The following is a 22,116-nucleotide window of genomic DNA, read 5'->3' on the forward strand; positions in this document are numbered from 1 at the left end:
GCTGGCGTTGAGACACGTGTTTACACATCCAAGGGCAAGTTTTGCTTGTCAGCAGTTCAAACACCTATCATTTCCTAAAGCAACAACTCTTTCAAAACATACAGACAACAGAAGTCTGCCATACGTACAGCAAAAGGTTTAACATTCAGGAGGCATCATTCCTTAGTCTTTGTTTTCCTATAAAACGCCTGTTCTAACATCTAGAAAGATTACATTAAGGAACTAAGAACGTGACAGAACAGCCAGTTGTCCTAACAGCTCTCTATACTGCTTATCTACATAGCATTTGCTATGCCTATACCTACCAAAGCATTATTTACATAATACACACAGTTTCTATTATTCTCATTAGCATCCACAAAACCCAGGGATAGATGATTTCTAAACCTGGAGTCTTATTTTCCCAGTGCAACTTAAAATGCCAGCATCACTAGTACTATAAGCATTGGTCCCATATTAATATGTGTGGACTAAATACCTAACTAAGCTATCCACTTCTTGTGTTTTTTCAGCCTACCCAGAGGATTTTATGCATTCTGATACAAGTGATCAAGAAAAATGAAGTGGAATTAAAAGAAACATACGTTTGCTATAAAAGTGTTATCCACGTGAGTTACTCTTTGGCTACTCTTGTAGTGAAGCTCCTGCTGCTGGCAGTTTCATTACATCCCTTGCCAGTACAAGGCAAAGATGGAAAACAGACTCCTTAGGTGCAAGGTTTAGACACATATTCCATCTTCAATCTGAAACAAATTCATCATCATTTAATGGATTTTGCTTCAATATTCAGAACAGGACATGGAATAATTCTCTAGCAACATGTATGTTTCAGGGAGGGCATATTTTTGTTCCTTTTACCTCTCTGAACCACTGAAATACCTCCCCATACTACAGGGCACTTCCTCCTTTCCTGGAGTAACTACTTCCCTTTCTACTCTAGAGGTCAACTCCTAAAGCTGCTACAACTGCAAGATCAGATGAAAAAGAGGTCACATTTTGAGTAAGAATTGTTAAGATACATCCTGAACTCAACACGAGGGCGGCCAGGATCAAAGCATGCAGATGAATGTGTAGGTACATCAAGCCACCACATCATTCACACTTGCTGTTAAAGGACTATTCTTGCTTTTAGCAATGTTATGCAGATTACAAGCCCTGGATAGGGATTATGGTTAATGATTCACTTAGTGTGGTTTGGCAGACAGCAACTGTGGAGAGCATGGGGAATTTTTGTTTTCTTTCCCGTTTTTTTTTTAATGCAGTATTTCCACCTTTTAAAAAAGAAAACCCCAAAACATTAATTATATCCCTCTGGTTTAAAGTTTTTCTGGAATCAAAGTTGTTACAGCTTATTGTAACCATCTCTACTATCAGCAGCTTTTTAACGATGCATTCACCAAGACCAACTAAAAAGCTGCATCTATCTCAGCATGAGAATCACACACAGATTTCTCTACTATGTACTTTTCATTAAGACTGCAAATGGGTTTTTCTAGCTTTTCTTCAAAGAGAACCAAAATGTCACTTTTATTCCTAGATAGAACTAGAAAGTCACGGCCAAATACACTGACATGCCTGGCAGAACATCAATGCAAAGTCTTGGTAATTTGTCAGTCTTAATGTTTGAAAATGAGCTATACAGTCACATCTTAAAAGATTTTTGCTTAAAACTGGTCAGTTACAAGATGTTTCCTTTTACAAAAGATCAAATGAATACTTACTGACAAATTTTCCACACAGTTTCTATTCTGGGAAATAGATACTGATTAAAAGCTAAGCTAGTTTTTAAATCAAACAAGTAACAGACAGCTACAAAAATATTGTTGTGAATTAAATACACATATTAAATGTTTAACAGTGCAAAATGTTGAGATGAAGCATAGGAAATAATGGCTGCAACCTTTACAACAGTTAGTTTTAATATAATTTCTAAAAAGTTCCTGAGTTCCTGCTTATTTTTACGGCATATAGATGGAATCTGCGTGTTCTTTATTCAAAGAACTGCAGATGGTGGGTTTAAGTTGAGTGTTACTTGCGTGCTTGTCGTTTGTCCATTCCTCACCATCAGCGACTGGATCAGCCTGCTCAGAAGTCTCTATTTCTTCCTCTTCACTTTGTTCTGCATTGTCTTCTTCAGCACCACTGAGGGTCTTCCCAAGCTGCAGAGTCTCCATAGTTCTCTGGGTCTCTGAAACCCAAGATTCAATTCTGCTGTTAAGCTGAACCTCTACAGAAATTGGTTCATGGGCATAATCCTCATCATCATCTTCCTCCTCTTCCTCCTCCTCTTCCAGCATTCCTGGTACAAGAGTACTGGTGGTACTTGTCATGGAGGAATTCAAAAGATCTCGGCAGCTGCCATCCAGTGATCCTGTTTCTGTACTCTGCTGTGAGGCCCACTCCAGATTGTCATCTGGTTTCACCTCATCTTTGTCACCTGCTGTGGATTTTCCATGATTTGTTGCTGAGGTAGTGCCAGTTGTAGCCAAAGGTGGTTGTTTATTAAGAGTGGCTTTTTCAATTTGACCATTACCAGCTTTTTCTGATACTGCAGTCTTACATGAGGATTCTCTCTCATTTTCAGAGGTTTCTAAACCATCAGATGTTTCCACCATATTTCTCCAGTTTGTTTCTACAAGTTTCAAAAGAAGTTTAAGAAGGAAACATTAATTCTTTCTATATAAAAATATTTCTCCTGAACACCCCAGAATTGTTTAAACAACAATAGAAGCTAATAATTTTAGTATTATTCTATGCTCACTGGAGAAATTTCAATTAGAAAAAGGGGGAAGAAGGTAAAGGGAGAAACAACAGAAAGAGCTATGAATAACCTTGGGTTTCTACAGTATCCCAAACTAGACATTACAAAGTTGGAAGTTTGTGCACTTAGTTTCCTGCGTAGTGTGGAAGCATCAAATGAAACCGTGAGTATAGTCAAAGGGATTACTCTCACATATAAATTAAAAACAGAAAATTGCCACAGTATTACATCATCTGTTTAAGGATTTTTCAGAAAACATTTAACAAGTGGAATCAGTTTGAGACACCACAGAAGAATAAACTAAAACCAAGAGAGTATTCTTTTTAATTCACTGTAAGACTAATAAAAGTCTTTTGACTTCAAACAACCATTCTCCCTTTTATCCCTGCTGTCATCTGGGCTTAAGCAACTGGATAAATAAATTTGCCTTTTGCTTACACTAGAATCATTCACTGCCATCTCAAGTTTCAAAATTTAAGCTATAAGTCCTATCTTCCGAGACCTCAATAATTTAGTTCCTACCCTCTGTCATCAGTTCTTCCTCAATCACATAATCAATTCTGTGTTTGGTACCAGTTCGATAAAACTGGAGAAGCCAACTCCACAGATGTGAGTTAGGTAACTGTAACACTTCTGAGGATTACAAATTGAAATTGTTATTTTTGATAGAGTTTGGGGAAAAAAAAAGTGACTTGCAAAACTACCTGAAGACTAAGCAATTTTCTCTTATCCCTGAAAATTGCAGAATACTGTAAGTTATTAAGGAATATTGTATTTTTAGCTACATTTTGCAAGAAACAGCATTTGGAAAATTTCAGCTGCTAGTTACAAAAGTTTTAACACACTTACCATACTCTTTCTCATTCACTTCAGATATGGGTTCAGAAATAACACTACAGAACGAGATAGCACTTGCTGCAGAGGGGTTACGAGAATGACCCATATGATGGGGTGCCTTCTTGACATTCTTCAAGGCTTCTTCGGCCTGTTCCTGTTCCATTGCAGCAACCATATCTCTGTATGCTTTTCTGGCCTCTTCAGTCAACGATACCAGCTTATTAAATAGGTCCTAAGTATGAAAAGCAGGTTTTATAATCAGTAGCTCTTACTAGTGATTTTCACTTTAAAATTACTCCTCTTAGTCAAAGGTATACCACTTAACAAGCCTTACGTTTATTAACACCAAATACCTTTGACTAAAAATTAGTTCTCTGTATTAAATAAAGACAAAACCACCACTCTGTGTTTACACAGCTTTGATGATACGTACTTAAAGATTGTTTTTCTTACAATCTTAAGCCTTCCAGAAATTTCAGATGGCATTCAAGTCTATTTGAAAGCTACGGAGATGTTGCGACCGAAGTGTTTCAACATAGTCTCTCCGTTCTGTAAATACTGAATTCCAAAAGAAAAACACCCCCTAATATAGATCAGGTCAGGGCCATTATCAAATGCGTATTAGGTGGGTGTGCTCTCCATGTCAAATAAATTCTTAACTACAAGGAACGTAATTGTTTATTCCAGCCACTTACATGAATGGAATTACTCACCTCAGCACCTGAGTAGTTGAAGATACCCACTACACTAACAGGAACCAGCTTGTTCACACAACGGCCAAGAGCTTTACGGCCAAGAGCAAAGACAAAAGGAATTTCTTGTTCCCGAGCCATGGCTATTACGTTATATAGAGCCTCATCTAGTCCACCTTGAAGAAAACAATTTTAAATAGGTATCTAATCAGTTAAAAGTCATAGTATGGCACGATACAACTCTATCCCATTTTGACTGTAATTAGTCAGTAAAACTTCAATACGTATCACCAGCAGGTAATACGTCTTACAGGATAAGAAGCTATACATTTCAAGTATAGTGACCGAGTACAGATCAAGGCAATATTCTGTATTCTCTATTAGTCCTACACATAAATGAAACCAGAATTTTTCACAGCTCTTTTCTTGAGCATAGCTTTGCTCTCCTCATATCTCAGGAAGCCTCTGTTTACGCTTCTGGTTGTGGCAAAATGTGTTGGTTGGCTAACTAACCAATTCACATCCTCTTAAGGAATCCTCCTTAAGAGCATCCAGAGCTCAGGACTCTAGGTGTATCAAAGACTGAATGGAATAAAATTGAAATCTATTGTAATACCTATTTTTCTTTAAGCTATTCACCCCCTGTTAAGAAGTTTCTTCCAGAATGGATGTGGAGTGGCAATTACACAATTGATTCTGGAAGCGTTATGTCATGCACAGTAACTAAAAAATGCTTCTAGCCTTGCTAATCAGCACTTCAAAGAAGCACAAGAAAACTGTAAACAGTTAAATGCAGTAAGCAGTTACCTTGTTTTATCATTCATACCTTTTGACTGGATTTTTTCGCAGTTGGGAGATATGATTACACACTTGATCTTGTTTAATTTCATATGCTTTGTAACCTCACGCAAGCCCATAACAAGTCTTCTCCTTGCTTTAGCTCTCATGGGATCCTTCTGATAAATCCGTTCCTGGAAGCTGACAAGCTCTTGCAATAAGAGAGTCACACACTCATCTATTTCTTTACTTAGAACTTGGTTACAGTATCTGTCAATTCAAAAAACATCAAGTATTAGCATAGCACATAATCAGTACTACTTCACTGAGCCTCTTCTTTTACCAAATAATTTTACTTCCTCAGAACAGTTTAATAAAAACTGTTGAAGTTATTAAAAGGATTTAGAAATCAGACTGTATGCCATAAGCTAGAAATACATCCTGAAAACATTTATATTTCCAGTAACTCTCCTTACCTCAAGAAGTCAGTAAAACACATTAATACAAAGAAATACTCCAATAGGCGCCACAAGAAACTATTATCTTAATTTCGTACTCTATAAAGATACATTAATAAAAAAGCAGTAATGTGTTCAGACTATTACAGTATTTTCAGCATTCGTAAGTATTCCTTTCCCTTCCCATGCAAATCGTATGTAGCCCTTCTTTAAAAATTATTTTTTAGAGAATACTTCCACCTAGCTTATTTGTTGCAGCAACCAAAGAAAGCCCAAAGTATGTGTGTGTACATATATATGCACATTTGTGTATGTACATACACACACGCAGCAATCCATCTATGGCAAAAAAAAAAAAAATACTTGCAGAAAATAACTGCAGAAACTTCTGTTGATGAAAGGGTAGCTAATGTTCATTAAGCTCTTCCTAAGTCTACTAAACCTATCCACACTTAAAAGATGAGGGTGATTGAAGTGCATTTATGAATTTATGTTCACAATGCAAAACTCTTACTCTCTGAATCTCTTGCTGTGAATTTTGGTTATTGCAGAAGATGCCATTGGACTGCCTATTCCAGAACTAGCAGGTGAACCTTGTGACACTGGGGTCATGCAGTATGGAGAATTCTGACTTGCTGGTGAAAGTGAAGTATCGCTAGGCATACTTAATCCAGTTTCTGAAAGACAATTTTGAAACATTATAAAATGAAAAGACATTTTCACATAAAAGAAACAGCATCGCGCTGCTTATGTATTGCTCCCTCGCTTTTGCCAAATTACATTCTGAAAACACTAAACAGTATTCTTCCCTGGAGGGGTAGTTGAGAGGGGGGAAAACAAAACAAGCATATACCCAATGCACAGCATGGGTTGGGTAAATAAGCAATATTTGAATATTCATTAAAAAATACCTGAAGCTTAGTTTGGGAAGTGGATAGAACAGAAGGGAAAACTTGCCTAAATGTTACAATTTCTTCCAATAATTCTTTGCTATGTATATATACAATATTTAACTAATTTATACCTAGAACATTTAAGATCATCACACATCTTCAGTCAGGTGAAGTCAGGCAGGTCATTCAGAAGAAAAGTTCTGAAGCAGTACACCTGGAATCTTGACAGACACCTTCCCCTCCCCTTCACCCCCCCCCCCCCCAAAACACATCAAAGCAATTGACATTTCTTTCAAGTTTCCCAGTTGCTCAGAGCAGTTGCTGCAAATCGACAGTCTAAACATTGCAGTTGATTGACAAGAGCATTTAACAAACTGGAAAACCTTATTTACAGTTTGCAACTTCTGTATGTGGAAAACTTTCAGTATGCTCATGATTAAAATGCATTGTGATTAACATGGTGTGGTCGATAACAGGTCACATTTTTTCCCACTTATCAAAAATGCTATCAACTCTAACATGTGTTGGGAACATCCACTCAAGAGAAATTAATTCAAAAGCTGTACAGAGATTATATACTTAGAATGCATACTGCCTGAGCCTTCCACAACTGAGGGACAGACAAGACATTTTAGAAGAGTGTTCCAATTTCTAGTATCTCATAATGTTAAAAAAAGTTGAAAGACAACCATCAACAAATTGTATTGCATAAAAAGAGAAAGACAAAATATTAAAATAAGCAGATTAGTACAAGTGGGGTGGGCGGGAAGGGGGACTAGAGAGATAGAGACCAACCTTCTTGAGAGACCAGCTCCTGAGAGTGATCAGCAGTCAAGTTTATATGAACCTCTCTCTGTTCATCAGATCCCAAAAGGCTATGATCAGCTGATAAACGTCCTTTCTTTTCTTCTCTCTCTTTCAAAATAATCTAGGAACAAAAATGACAGCTATCAACATCTGAAAGTTATAGATACCTGTAAAGAAAAACATCCATTTGACTGAACATAAAGTTAACCAAGTTGTTCTGAACCTTCCTACCCATGCCAGGATAGAAAACTCTGAAATCATTTCACTTTCCTCTTTGATCGCGAACAGTTATTTCATTCCAGCATTTTACAGATGGTATACTCAATATTCTCGTATTTCTACATAAACAGTGCTTTCAACAGTTTAAGCATTAAGTAATTTCACAGCTTCTTTTTGATACATAACACTCCCTCATTAACAATTCCTAATCCCCACCCATGTAAAAAAACCACCTTATGCAAGAATACTAGCCATCTTAGTGAAGCATCACAACAGATTGAATCCTTTCTATAAAAAAAGTGCAAAGGTAAGTAGCCATAGATATATTGGATATTACCATGATAAATAACAACAACAACATAAAGGCACTGACAACAGAGTTTATAAAACTTTTCTGAACAGGTAGCTGTGAATTTCCCTCTCTCAAGTAGATCATGGATAAGTCAGAAAAAAAGACTGCAGGGGGGTGGTGGTGGTGTGTACGACACACAAGGGACAGAATGGGATGGGGAGGGAAAAAGCAACTTAGCCAAAGTCAACCCTTTTACAAACACAGTTTTACCAGGTTCTAACTGCCCGTATCATAAAGTGATCTTGACAAGAAATGTGGTGTGTGAGTATAGGTGACTTTCACCTTTTTTTTTTTTTAAAAAGCTTTTCACACTTTCTTTTTTAGGGCTAGGTTCTTTTGTATTTTACCTTCTGATTTCCATACATATTGTATTCTCTGTGTACGTAACTATTTTATATGTGCATGTATATAGATATATACAACCAATTATTTCTAAAATGTACTTGATTAAAAATAGTTTTTTAAATTCAAGGTCTATACCCATCTCTAAAAAAAGTGTAGGAAAATGTAGGGTTAGCATACTACACTGCACTACAAACTAGGATTCAACATGAAAAAACTGTGCAAGTTTTCCCATATATCCTAGCGCTTGTAGTTAAAAAATCCTTGCAATCCTTATCGAGATAGGTATGTTACGTGCCTAGATCCAGAGGATGGGACATCAGTATAACAGGAACTGGAGGCAGCAGCTCATGACTGCCTTACCCTATACTCATGGTCATTAGTCCTCAATTAAGAAAATATCAGGTTTTATTTTTGAAGTATGAGTGTGGGTCAAGACACTCCAGGGTTGACATGTTTACCTTTTTAAGCGCTGTAGGGCGTTTCAGTTTTGCAATCTCTCTCTCTTTTCCTCTTTTCACTTTTGGGGCAGTTGAATCCAAAGGATTAAGGCACCCCATAGATGGCTGTCCCTTTGTTAAGGACTTTCTGTTGGCAGATTCTTTGGTATGAAAAGGAGCAGCACTGCCAACTAAATACAAGAAAGATATTAGTTTCACCAAAAGACATGTCAGCTTTATTTCAACACTGTTTTCAGAATTTCCACTGATGAATTTTCAAAGTACATTTTCCTTCCTTGGAAAAAAGCAGTTCATAATGACAGGAAAATTATGTCATCAGATATTGTCGCTTCCAGATGGTTTTAAGCTTTCTTCAACTTAGGCTCATGTTTTAGGAAGCTATGGATTCCAGGAAAGGAATTACTTTAATACTGTTGAGAGAGATCCCTTACATGACTACATGTAGCTTTATTAGTAAGATGGTAACAGTAAGATAAGTTGCAAATATTTATGAAACATTGGTTTTTAGTTGTTGAAGACTTGATTGGTTGACAGGACAAAACAGATGAGAGAGTGCAGCATGTAGTTAAGTTTATCTTCTGCAAGAAAGAGACAAAGAGAAATGCAGTCTCCAATGGAAACGACAACTCTTCTTTGCTGAGCTTTGTTTGATACAACCTTGCCAACTTGAATTAATGTTTGAACACAGCTGAAACTCAAAGCAGGTAAATGAAGCAACACACAAGAAGGAAAATTGTAACTATGTGCATAACAGTGGACTCTAGGCTACGTACTATCGCTCAGGAATGAGATGCATGGGTTAAAATAGGTAACTACAAAAATGTCAATTCAGAATTGACATTACAGCAGCAAGCATAAAAAAAACTAATTTAATGTTAAGCACTGATAAAGAAACAGAGAACAAAAAAGTGTAATTAAGCCATTGCATACATTCATGATGGAACTATAATTTAATATTCTGTGCATGTCTGATCTTCCTTATTTTCAGAAAGATACAGCAGAGCTACAAGATGGTACAGAGAAAACAATATGGATTATCAGAAAAGACATGCTTCCACAACAGAATAACTAAATAGACTAGGACTCTTCAGACTAGAATAGAGATTACAGACCTCTAAGAATCATAGAGGAGGAGAGTAGGGAATGATTGCTCAGACTCCTTGTAATAGAGAGGTTATGAAAGCTATCAAAATTACGAGCAGGGCACCCCCCCCCCAAAAAAAAAAACCAAAAAACAAAACCACACACAACAACAAAAAAACACAGTAGAACAGTAGAAGGAAGAGCTTCTCCACCCAGCACGTAGTAAGGTTAGAATTCACTGCCACTGGACCTTATGGACAGTAAAAGCATGTGATAGAAGTCATGGATAGCTTACAAAACAAATTTGATTTGAGAAAGCCTAGAGTCAGGTGGCCCTGAACTATCATCAGTAGAGGTGGGAAGAATATCCTGGAGAGGCATCCCTCTGTATCATAGTCACAGTTATCCTCTCTAAGCTGCTTTCAAAGAGAACTCTGTAGTATCTGTAGTAGATGTTTGGTTTGACCTAATACAGTTCTTTTCACATGTTCATTTCAGTTCTGAATTAGTCTCAAGACAGGAATCTTGAGTTTTGAATAGCAGTTCATTTTAAGAGAACTTTACCCTCAGTTCTACATGGACTTTCACCATTGCATACTGCAACTCAGAGGAAGATAGCACAGCTGAATTTTTAGAGAAATGAATTAAGAAAGCCCTCCCAGGTTTTTATTATGTTTATATTCAAAAACTAAAACCTGACAGAAAAAAGCGTATTTAAGATGCTCAGATTGATCACACTTACACTGTCACAAAATGCATTCAGCAATCGTCAATCAGATTAGAATTACCTGTGTATGAGAGAGGCCTGGTGTTGGTTATCTGACGAGCTTTCATTGCTTGCTGCTGCTTTTCAAGAGCTGCTAACATGTCGCCCAAATCTAATTGAACAGGGGTCTTGCTTTTCTTTCCAGCTGCTTTTGATAAAGCCTCCTATAATATGAACATCACATGCTGATAAACACAAAGAAATAGTGCCCGCAAAACATTCTTTACAAAGAGATTCTTTTTTTTATAGCATAAAGGGGAGCAACAGCTGATACTCCTCTTTACCAACTACTTGGGGGGGCGGGGCTAGCACTACACACTTGAAGCTTTTTCTGTTCCATGCTTATCTCCGAATACTCTTGAGCTGTTGCAAGTGCTGCTGCCAAGGCTTTCTTCTTCTGACTTTTTGCACGCTTTGGTACAGAGGTTGTAATGGGAATTGGAGTTTGGACTATATTGATTGGAGAATTCTCTGGTAAGTCATCCAACTAGGATTTGAAACAGAATGCAAAAGAACACAATTAAAAGACCTTTCTCTCAAAACCATAGGAAACATGGCCCTCCAGAAACCGAATGAACCATTGCTTTGGCCAGCAGTATGACATCCCAATTAAGTACACCTAGTTGACAAAGTTGGTTAATAAACCTAGAAATTTATGTCTGTTTCATTTTTGTATGGAAAAAAACGGCCAATTATGCCTTCGGAAGGTTTTCCAGTCTGATTGCTAAATAAGGCAGTGGCTTTTTTTCCCCTCTGCGAGTATTTCACATAGGATTTTACTTTTCTGGCAAGCAGCCATATAGATTAAGTAGTCTGTATGTACAGTTCCACAACAAAAAATTTAAGTCGATCAGATATTAAATGAGCATCTTTCCAACAACAGTTTCTACAGCCTTAAAGCAGATTAAGTCTAGTTTATTTTTACTTCAGTTGGGAGTTGGACTATGATCCTCATGGGTCCCTTCCAACCTGGGATATTCCATGATTCTAAGTGTCTCTCGTATGCATCTTACAGTTTCACTGGTTAACAACCTCATTAGCAGACAAAAATCCAGCACGTTTTTAAGATGGGTTCCCTGCATCACTTATTTTAATTGGCATTTCTTTAGCATCCAAAACTGATAATGCAAATACCCTACAATCATCATAATTATTGCATTGTAAGTATTGTAGCAGAGATGCATAAAAAAATTACACACATTAAGTAATCTCAAAACAACTTAAAAGTGCTTTGCAGAACAAAACATTTACTTACTACTTTGGGTGAAATCTTTTGTTGCATGTTACTACTTTTGTTGCTGCCATTGTCACTATTTAGCTCTGGAAATTCATCTTCATCCTAAACAATACACAAATTAAGAATGAAGAGAACGGAACCAAAAGTCACATGAAAAGCATCAATGGAAATAGCTGAAGCTAGAATGAATTGAATCCTGAAGTTCCACATAAGCTAGAAGGGCTTAAAAGTGACACAAATAGAATATGATGAAAAGTTAACAGTATTTCTGTATCCAAATAATCTTTTTCAAAAAAAGAACAATTTATTAGCATTTTGTACTAAAGAAATCCAATTACAATTAGGGGAGAGGGGAGATAAAGCAGAGAACACAGTAATTTTTATTTGCAAATGAATAGAAAAAGTTACTTGAGGGTTGCTTACCTAATTTGTCAATCACAAATAGTTCTAAATTCTTACACTTTCCACAAGACCCAAATACAAGTTTTTGTACATACACAACGAAAACATCACATAATAATTACATTAGTGCACTATATTGTACACCTCAAAGTCAGATGTTTTGCAACTTCTCCTCATTGGGAATATCACTTATTTAACACACAACTTGCATCACTACAGTGCAGAAACAGTTTTCATACATTACCTCAAAATACAGAGGTTCAGGACTCTGCTCTGTTCTACTTGACTGGCTTATAGTTACAGGTTTTTCATGTTGTTTCTGCAAATTCTGCCTTCTTTCTGAAGATGTGCTGTGGTCTCTGCATCTGAAACCAGACTGAAAATAGTGGACATGATTGGTGATTGCAATTTCAAGTTTTCAAGATGTGTGTGCAGGCATGTAAGGCATTCTTATGTCTGCTAATTAGCAACTAACACAGTACAGTTTTTACGGAATTAGATTTAATAAGCTGTGCTTTGGGGGTGGTGGTTGTTGTTTTGGGGGGGGGGGGGGGTTTTGGTTTTTTTTTTAAACCTGCAAACATATTCTACAGATAGTGTCAGATTATTGCTCCCCCTTCCCCCAAGCCAAATACAGCATCTCTATACATTCATCTCTAAATTCCTAATTTAAAAAAAATAGGGTCCTTTTGGCCAATCCTGGAGAAAACCACAGGAGTTGCTGGTGACTCTATATAACTCGGACATGAATCCTGAGGAAATGTCTGTAACCATGATCAATCAAGAGAACTTTCTCCCAGTACATAATTATTCCGCATGCCATTATTGCCTTTTCAACATGTGTTTTATGACAGTGCACAGGGACAGAGTTCTCTAAGGACCAGAGACCTTAGTATAGTGGTATAAACATTCTTTTTATTATGTGAGAGGCTGATAGAAACCCATATGCAAGACTGGTTGGCTAAAAACAAAGCATGATTTGAATCTGAAATTCTGGATCTCTCATACTAATGTATTTCTCAAGAAGGTTTCCTACAGACCTGGTACAAATTTAGTTTCAAAGGAAAATAGTTTCCAGGACAATTCTGCCTTGAGGTACAGTGAAATTGGCTGAGGAAACCTCATTTAGAACTCTTTCTGCCAGCTTTGTTTTTAAATATCTAAAATAACTGCCAGATTTAGAGTTGAAACCGAGACTGGATGAAAGGAAATCTGGTTCTTCCTACTCTCCCAATGCTGTAAACTACAAGTAGTGGCTTCTAAAAGCCTCCAGTTTGACTACAGGTTATAAAAAGATTCAGAACTGCTATGTTGCCAGATACAGGCACTAACAAGCTTCTTCATGTAATAAACCCACGGATACCAACTGGGAAGATTCAAGACAAATTAGCAATTCCATCTAAAAAACTAAATAGGACAAGCTAGCTCAGATATATATGCGCGCATACAGGCACGTCTGTGATAAAGCTCCCACATCAAGTTCAGCTATTCTTGTCTGCAGTAACTGAATTCAAGCAAAATCTATGTTTAAGCACAGGCAGATGTTTCAGCCTTCTCTCTGTCCCCCTCTGCACACTCTCCCCCCCCCAAATAAATTAGACTAGCAAAATTAGGAAGGCTACCTTTTCCTCACATACTAATTACAGATATCCTGTCCCACTTGAACAAAATACTCAAGTTTCAGCATAGAACAGTTTATTAATAATAAAAATGCAAAATAATATGGTAAGCCTATATAAATTTTAAAAAGAAAGTTTCAGAGACAACAGGAGTGAGAAACAGGATTCTAGTTCACCATCACAACAGAATCTTTCTTTAGGAAGTTTGAGATTATTTTTTTTTTCTTCTATAGTGTGAATGGGTCAAAAAACTGAACTAACTTTTTTTACACCCACACTGTCTTCATTTCACAAGTTGCTTTATATACATAATGTTCTTCCTAGGTAGATACATATAAAGAACAGGCTATAGGGAGAAGATAGTCAAGTACATGAAATTATATATTTATGATACAATGCTAGCTCAAGAAACATACAAAGTAGAAATCTGAACAGGACTTCTAGGTTGAGTTTCTACACTTTTCGCTCAGTGTTTTCATTAACGGTTCTTTTATATGTAATTTTATAATCCATTTTAAATTCCTTTTTGTCATATATTACATGAAACAGAATACATGCATTTAGAACCACTAACAACATACCTGTGAACTATTTCTTTGCTCAGCTTGTCTTCCACCTCTAGAAGACGTCTGAGTTTTTTCAATCCAAGGTTTTTTTTGAGTTGCCTGGGAATTTACATTAGCCCAACTTATACCAGCTGAAAGAGAAGTGCCCTCTATGAAAAAAATTACAAAATGCATCAATGATACACATGCCAGCAGAGCCAGGATCACAATTTTGATACAAATAAAGTTATCTGACATTTATTTCTGTAGTATTTCTATAAGTTAGCAGAATTGTCTTTATGGAAGAGTCAGATGACAGACATTCAAATTGCTAACAACTGACCATCAGGAAGATATCAGACAAAAGAAATCTTGGGTTCATATCCGTAACAATTTTGGTCCAGTCATAAATAATAGCCAGTAGCGTTACCCACTACTACCAAACTAACCAAAATATTTGTTCATGTCACAGTATTTCTCTAAAGGCTCTAAACAAGTATCAGTACTACTCAAACAGAGATGGAGAACTGTTTGGCTCTATTACTACCCAGGTATGAACTGCAGTCCAACAGGGTAAGGAAGCTTGAGGATAAAATACAACAGAAGCACAGCTTTGTCTGAATGCTTCCATTGAGTCTCTGGCTTTTTTTAACCCTTTAAAGAAAGGCATATCATTAGCAATAGCTACTTATACACTTGTTCTTTCAAGAAATAACAGGGGTCTTGGTGGAGGTGGTAGAAATCACAGTAAAGACATATCTTCAGAAGTATCTGATCCGTTAGAGTAACATGCTGGAACTAAGATAGAGACACCGTTCCTAGCAAAATGTAAAGCAAAATACAAGAGTGACCCAGCCAAATTTTAAACAGCTCACCAGCTAAGACAATGCTTACTTGTATTTATTGATGGTTCCACAACCTGAAAAGGAAGAAAACAGGTTTTTTTAGTAATTTTTATTAGTCTGTAGGATACAAATACAGTTAAGTTATTCAGATACGTTTACATACATTCATTGCACAAGAATCTGTATTTCTTGAAGTCATGGCTGCAGCCTGGTTATTGCCATGTTTAGGACTACAATAGCCACTGTCACTGTCAATGTCCGCTTCACTTGCGCCCTGTTCACTAGAGGACTCTGCAGCAGGGTGAGATGCTCTTCTGCGCCTGCCTTTTGATTTCCAAAGCATTGTAGAGGCGCTCTCAGAAAGTGACTTATTAGCTATATCTGAAGGGAAGTCTGCAAGACACAATAAAAATAACAATTCCTGAGCAAGCAATTATAAGACATGAAAAAACGTACACATCAAAAACAAATGGAAAAAGCCAGAGTCTTTGCACATGACAACAATTTCCTTTTAATAAAATTAAAACCAGCATTGAATTAAAAAAAAAAATATTGTTAATAGCTGAACCTAAACATAACCAACTCTTTCAAGAAGAGTCTGTTTTTGATAGCAACAAAGTCTACCTTCTTTTAGGACAGATGGCGACTGACACGTAGTTCTAGTTATTTTGTACACCCAGAAGACAAGAAAGGAATTACCTGTTTGTTGCGATGCATCCACCAACAAAACAATCTTTGACCTGTTCTCAGGACCTGATGAACTAGTCTCCTTTTGGGTGGCGACATTTTTCACTGGAGGACGTTTATTTTTTATGTGTGTCTGTAACTGCTGTTGCTGTTTTAAAAGATTAGCCACACATACAGATAAGTCATATGATTTGACTTCATAGCTGTAATCAAACAAAGCAATTGAAAGTTCTAATGCTCTCCACAGAAGTGACATGTTTAAAGACAAGAGATTAAGGGAAATAATATTAAAAATATTTTATTTATTAACCTCTTTGCAGTACTTTCTGCATGAACTGTTCATTATGATGTGGAAGGACCAAAAAAACCAAAGAAGTTATGGGGGTATACTTCCTTTGTTGTCTAATGAAGTAATTCTAAGCTCAGACCAAACCAGCAGAGAGGCAGTGGAAGGGAGTTTCCCATGTTACATTTGCAGGCTTTATAAACTCACCAAGTATTTTACCACAAAATGCCTCTGTAGACAGAGTGCTGGTACGCTCTGATTAACACCTTTTCTGCCCACCTTTCCTTTCATTAATACTACTGACATACCTGTTCTTGCTCAAGTGAGATGCATGCTTCCTGCGCAAAGATATTTTCTTTTTACAGTTCTACTTATCCTATTAAAAAACAAAACAAAACAAACAGACTTACTTTTTGTATGACTGGTCCCCTGTTACTGCTTCTGCTCCGCTGACTGGATAATGGAAAGACCTGGCCTGATGGGTTGGGACGCTCAGTGCATTCTGCAGTAACTGTATTCACAGCATTTGCTGTTTGAAAGGGTGCAGAATAGGAGAAACAGGTGGTTGCGCAGATATTATAGGATAAGCAAGGTATGGTCCTGCAGGATTTGGGTTGGGTTGCTGCCATCTGATGTCATTGTTGTATAATGGAAACTGTCTGTAAAAATCAAAGGGAAAGACAACTGCTCAGTGAGTTTTTCCCTCTCAAGGAAATTCAGACCTCTACCGCGCCCTTAAAAAAAAAAAACCCAAACAATAAACAAACAACCAAATAACCACAACTCATTTGTTTTATGAGCTCCTAGCTTTTAATAACTGAACTTAAATTTATTAGGACTTCTTAAAAATGCCAATTAAATGATTTACGAGCTCAAATTAGTATAAACTAATATTTAACTTGGAAATAAAATGTAGGCATATCTTTTGACAAGTACTTCAGACCCATTACAATTTCTTTGTTTCAGAAAACACATATAACTTAAGTAGATGCCTAAGCTTAGATTAGGTAAGCTAGCAGACACATGGAACAGTAACATTCATTAGCTAACTCAGGGTCGAGTACTTCAGTATATTAAGTTGCCAACTCACCCTTGTTCAAAATTCCTATGAAAATGCAGGCTGTAAACAGCACACGTGAAAACAGGCATTTACAAACTTACTACTGAAAGCAAGTGTGGAGACTTACTCCTGTGTTTATTTATGATACAGCATACTACAAAAATACCTCCTTGGAAACTATGAACCCAATTCTCTTTTTCTTCAAACCCCCAAGAGACCAGGAGAACATCTACATGGAAAATACATAGGCCCGAATATTAGAGAAAGAGAAGAGGAAAATTAAAGATTCAGGATAATTTTGCAGATCCGTAGCAGGCAGTCGCTACAGCATTGCTTTTCTCCTTACCTATTCAAGTGCAGCAGCACTGAAGTGCTGTGCTAAGGAAACATTGGGTATATTTTTCAAAACCAGACACCAATAATTACTTATGCCTTCAATACAAAATAATCAACACTGAAGTTGTGCATTCAGAGAACACCACATTTGGGCTAGAACAAAGAGTTCCTAAACTCAATGTCTAACTAGTTATGCAAAGAAAACTAGATACAGCTACACTCAATAAAAGTGTCAGCTGCATGCTGTTTTGCCATTGCAGGATCCAAGTTGGACACCTAGAGCCTTGCTTCAGCATCAGATATTCAGACACAGACCTCTTGACTGCCCTGGAAGATGCAAGAGCACAGCAGGTGACTCTGAGGGATTTGTACCAGACCTCTGTAGCCAGGGAAAGACAAGTGACAAAGAGTATGAATAGAGAAAAGCAGAGGGAAGGAAAGAAGCAAAAAGAGACTGAGGACAGAAAAACTTCCTCACCCATCGAGGGTCCGAAGATGAAATACAGTGAACAAAATGAATATACAGCCAACAGTCACTGACTCCTCTCAAGTCAACCAGAAGCTTAAACTCATTTAAAAACAGATCACCTTCTATGAAGGCCACAACCACATATTACCTATTGGATTGGTTTTCCTGTACGAATGGATAGCAAGTGATCAGGTAGCTGGGGATAGGACTTGGTTCCATGCCATTAATTCCTCCGCTGTCATTAGGAAGTGCCATTGGGATCATTAGTGTTTCTGGAGCCTTCTTCTGAGGAATAAACGGTTCTACCTCAGCTGACAGCTTGACATTCTTAAGAAAGAGAAAAGAAACAATGTCTTCATTAAATAAACCCATAAATTGTTGAGGAACACTTAGATTCATGAAGTTGTATGGCAATTATCACAAATAGCAGGCAAATGGATGACAAGACTACAGGATTTCTGCAGTAAATTCAAAGAGGTGGAAAACAGTTGGTAAGTGCTTGTTACATCCTTCCAATCAACACAGGCTGCAATACAGACCACCAACATTTAGCATTTGTATGAACCTTTACATTTTCAAAGTGCAAGAAAAACACTAATTAATTTAAAAGGGACTGAAGTTCAGATCTTGCAGAGGATACACTAGCCTGAACACAGAAAGAAATCAAGTTAGCGCTGTAGGTGGAACACAGTTGTGTAGGCTTTCCTAAGTGAAACCAACATATGGAAGATGTAGTAATGCCTGGTCTGCTCTACAAAATTGACCATGTTCCTAAGCAATTATAAAAAAGATTTTTCAGCAGTAAACCTATGGTTTACTGCCAAAATAGATGTTGTATCACAGTAGAACCTCACATACACATTCCATCCACACAATTTTAACATATTTTAAAGTGTTAAGAATATGGTTAAATTTTGCCACGAAGAGGGAATTAGAATGCTTAGAAATAAGTTATAAACTGTGCTTTCAAAGAAGAGTATCTTCCCTGATCCTAAAGGTATCCTCAACAGCTTACAAGGTTTTTTTACCCACACTTTTGGTCTCGTACGGATCAGCTGGATCTTCTATTTAAACAATGAAAAATGCTCTATTCAATAAGAAAACTGCAGATCTGAAGTACCCTTAAATTATGTATTCCATTATAATTTACATTCAGCCACAAAGCATCCTTTTGTACGAAGATTTCAGCTTAATTATACTTGTCTCACATTAGTAGCTCATAAAATACCAATTTCTAAGAAAGTTCTCTCTAAAGCAGAGGACGACTCCAGAAACTGTTCCTTCCATTTGTCTAATAAACAATTCCAGAGTCAATACATAACCTTTACAGAATACCTGCCGTTATTTTACAAAAAGAAGAGCCTGAAGGTTTGATACGTTGATGACAGTCTTCTGTCCTTGCCACTACCTGTACAACACCCATGTGAGCAGAATCAGTTAAACAATGGGAGCTCTGAAAATATTATGGCAAGTAGACCCATGCCTACCACACGCTTCTCAGTCCATGTCCTTGCTCTGTGTCAAATCCACAATCCATCCAGAGACATTTCAGCCTTACTGTCCAATATCTGAATCTACAAACTTATTAAAAAAGAATTTATTTTTTAAATAAAACATGGGATCAGATCCCATATTTGTTTAGCAACATGGGGGTGGAAAAGTTGGGAGGAGCAGGTCCAACAATCTTTGAAAATACAGTTGTCCCAGTCAGTAAGAAAAGCTGCTTCTACTTGATGAATAGGTGCTTTAATGTATCAGACTGAACTAGAAAGATTCCTAGCTCTAACATTGGTTTGAACAACAGTGAGGTCAAGACCCACTCATGCAGAATATCGGGTCTTTGCTTAGTTAGTCTGACACACTTACATACAAGAAAGTTTAATTACTGAGCAAAAGGTAGAATCATCAAGTAAATTACCCAGATCATGAGTTACACTGTAATTCACCAAGCAAGTTGAAAACCAACTGGTATTTAAGTCCTTTGCTGTCATGTACGCTTAGATAGAGGAGAGAAAAAAACACAGTTGAGACTGTAAAAGCTCCCTAACTTCCCTATAAGTATTATATTCACTATTAAGTTGTTGTAACTACCAGCGATTGATGCAATACATTTTTATAATATAGAAGTATTTTCAATATATATTACTTACAATTGTAATATTAGAATTCCCAGCCAATTTCAAAAATTATGCATTGAGCAAAATTTTTGGCTTTCTTTTCAACTCCAAATATGACAGTCAAACTAAGTAATTACAAAGGCAATCATTCTGTAACAGCTGTCTGGATGACTTGTACAAGTGGAATCAAACTCTTCCTACAAAAATTGTTATTACAGAGTATCTGCCTCTGTTTTTACTTTTATCCTTCCATTATCAAATTTGCTAGTTCATACTTCATGAGATTTCATGCAGTATTAGCTCAAAATTCACCATTAGCCATTTCCTGTAAACATCAGCTCACCAAATAATTTCTATAAACATCACTCACTTTTTCCAAATATAGTGCAGCTCACTAAAATTGAACTTTATAAACACAGGAGGAAGCTTTCTAAGTGAAATATAATTTAGAACAGGAGACTGTTGTCTGCAATATGTCTGCAAGTATTAACTTGAGATCAAAGTTACATCCTTAACAACTTTGATGGTAGGACATTCTGCAAACCACAGTGAACAAGGCCAAAGCTTGTTTATAATTGAACTAAGAATTCAAAAAAATTATACAAAATGGGGGGGAAAAAAAAAAAAAAAAGAGGAAAAAGTCATGAAGTATGGAGTCTATGATTATTTTTAACCATTCTTGAGAAGCTTCTGTGTCGTTGGACTTGACCAAGTGCACTGGAAAAGCAGAAGTGTCCCTTTCAACAAAACGAGTCTCTGCTTTGATATACTTATTTAGTAAGAACATCAGTTATTTACAGCTAAAACTGTAGCATAAGAGACCTGAAGTTTTAGCAGCAATCAAAAAAGGAAAACAAAACATCTAAAAAACTAAATAAAAGGATAGAAGTGGAACTAGAGTGGCGGGAGGGGGAAAGTATGTCTTAGCAAGTGACAAGATACACTATCTCTGCCAAAAAAAATGGTTATTAATGACTATTCTGAAAATGCTTATGACTAAGCACCAATACAGAAGTGCCACTACCTACTGTGCAACAAGGTCTGCATTACAATGGAACAATCACCTTAATATTAATTAAATGCATTTCTTGATCATTAGGTAGTAGGTGAACATCCCTTCCTTCTACGTTAGCTCTTTTCCAATTCATGAAGTTAGGTTTAGAGGAAAAGTTGTGGTGCCGTTGCAGCAGCAGCACCCAACTCGTGCCAACACAAATCCAACACCCTGCTCTAGCCAGAGGTTCCCCTCTGGCCTCAGGGGGCACATCCCTCAGCTCGCTCACCTGCCCTCTGCAAAATGCCAAGGCATTTGCCTCAACACATAGCACCATGGCGATGAACACTTTTCATTAAAAAAAAAAAAAAAAAAAAAAAATTGTCAAGTGCTTATGTACAGCAATCATGTAATAAATGACAGAAATACTGACACTCAAATCCCTCCCTGAAAACTAAGAGGGCTTTTTCATGCTATTTCATGATTGTCAGGCAAAAATATTTGCATAAGAATAGATTCAGTTCTGGGCTGGCCTACAAAACCAGATGGCATAAACAGTAAAGAAGCACACGAAGGCTGCCTCATCTGTAGAAAATTCAACAGTAAAACTAGGATGAGTGCCTTACAAATATGGTATTCTTAATGAAGCACTGAAAACTTTCAAACAACTATTCCTAATCTGCTGGTCACTATCTCCCAGCAACATTATCAAGTGAACTTTCGTCAAGATACTAATTATAAACCACTCCAGTACTAGCTCAGAAAATAGTCAAAACATTGCATTTGTGATTCAGGTTGGGACAAAATTCCCTATTTTAAAGGTCTTTCCAGTCTGACTGTCTGCTCCTTCCCTGTATTTTTTTGGGACACTGATGAAATACAAAAGTCATTCCTTAATGGCAAGTCACTTGCAGAAGGGTCTCATTACAATGATACTGTACTATATCATCATTATTCGCATTATAAGAGAATGGTCTTTCACATCAAGTATTAAGAAAAAGGAGATGTAACTGATCAAAGCAGGAGCCAAACGACTCCCATCAGCAATGCTGCCATAGCAAAGTCTTCCTT

The 22,116-nt window shown here is 36.9% G+C and overlaps 1 protein-coding gene across 1 annotated transcript; it reads right to left on the reverse strand.

Moving 5' to 3' along the window:
* Window positions 1-1,255: 1,255 nt before the first annotated feature.
* SECISBP2L (SECIS binding protein 2 like) lies at window positions 1,256-21,382 on the reverse strand. Its single transcript, XM_035899555.1, is given in 19 exon segments — window positions 1,256-2,632; window positions 3,611-3,830; window positions 4,312-4,466; window positions 5,117-5,337; window positions 6,040-6,202; window positions 7,214-7,346; window positions 8,600-8,769; window positions 10,471-10,612; window positions 10,768-10,935; window positions 11,704-11,787; window positions 12,332-12,463; window positions 14,288-14,421; window positions 15,146-15,170; window positions 15,260-15,489; window positions 15,796-15,931; window positions 16,480-16,604; window positions 16,607-16,728; window positions 18,083-18,261; window positions 21,335-21,382. Coding segments are annotated over 19 exon segments (3,261 nt in total). The 3' UTR covers window positions 1,256-1,958.
* Window positions 21,383-22,116: the final 734 nt, after the last annotated feature.

The sequence above is a fragment of the Egretta garzetta genome, unplaced genomic scaffold (assembly GCF_000687185.1).
Source record: "Egretta garzetta isolate BGI_Z169 unplaced genomic scaffold, ASM68718v1 scaffold287, whole genome shotgun sequence".
Lineage (NCBI taxonomy): Eukaryota > Metazoa > Chordata > Aves > Pelecaniformes > Ardeidae > Egretta > Egretta garzetta.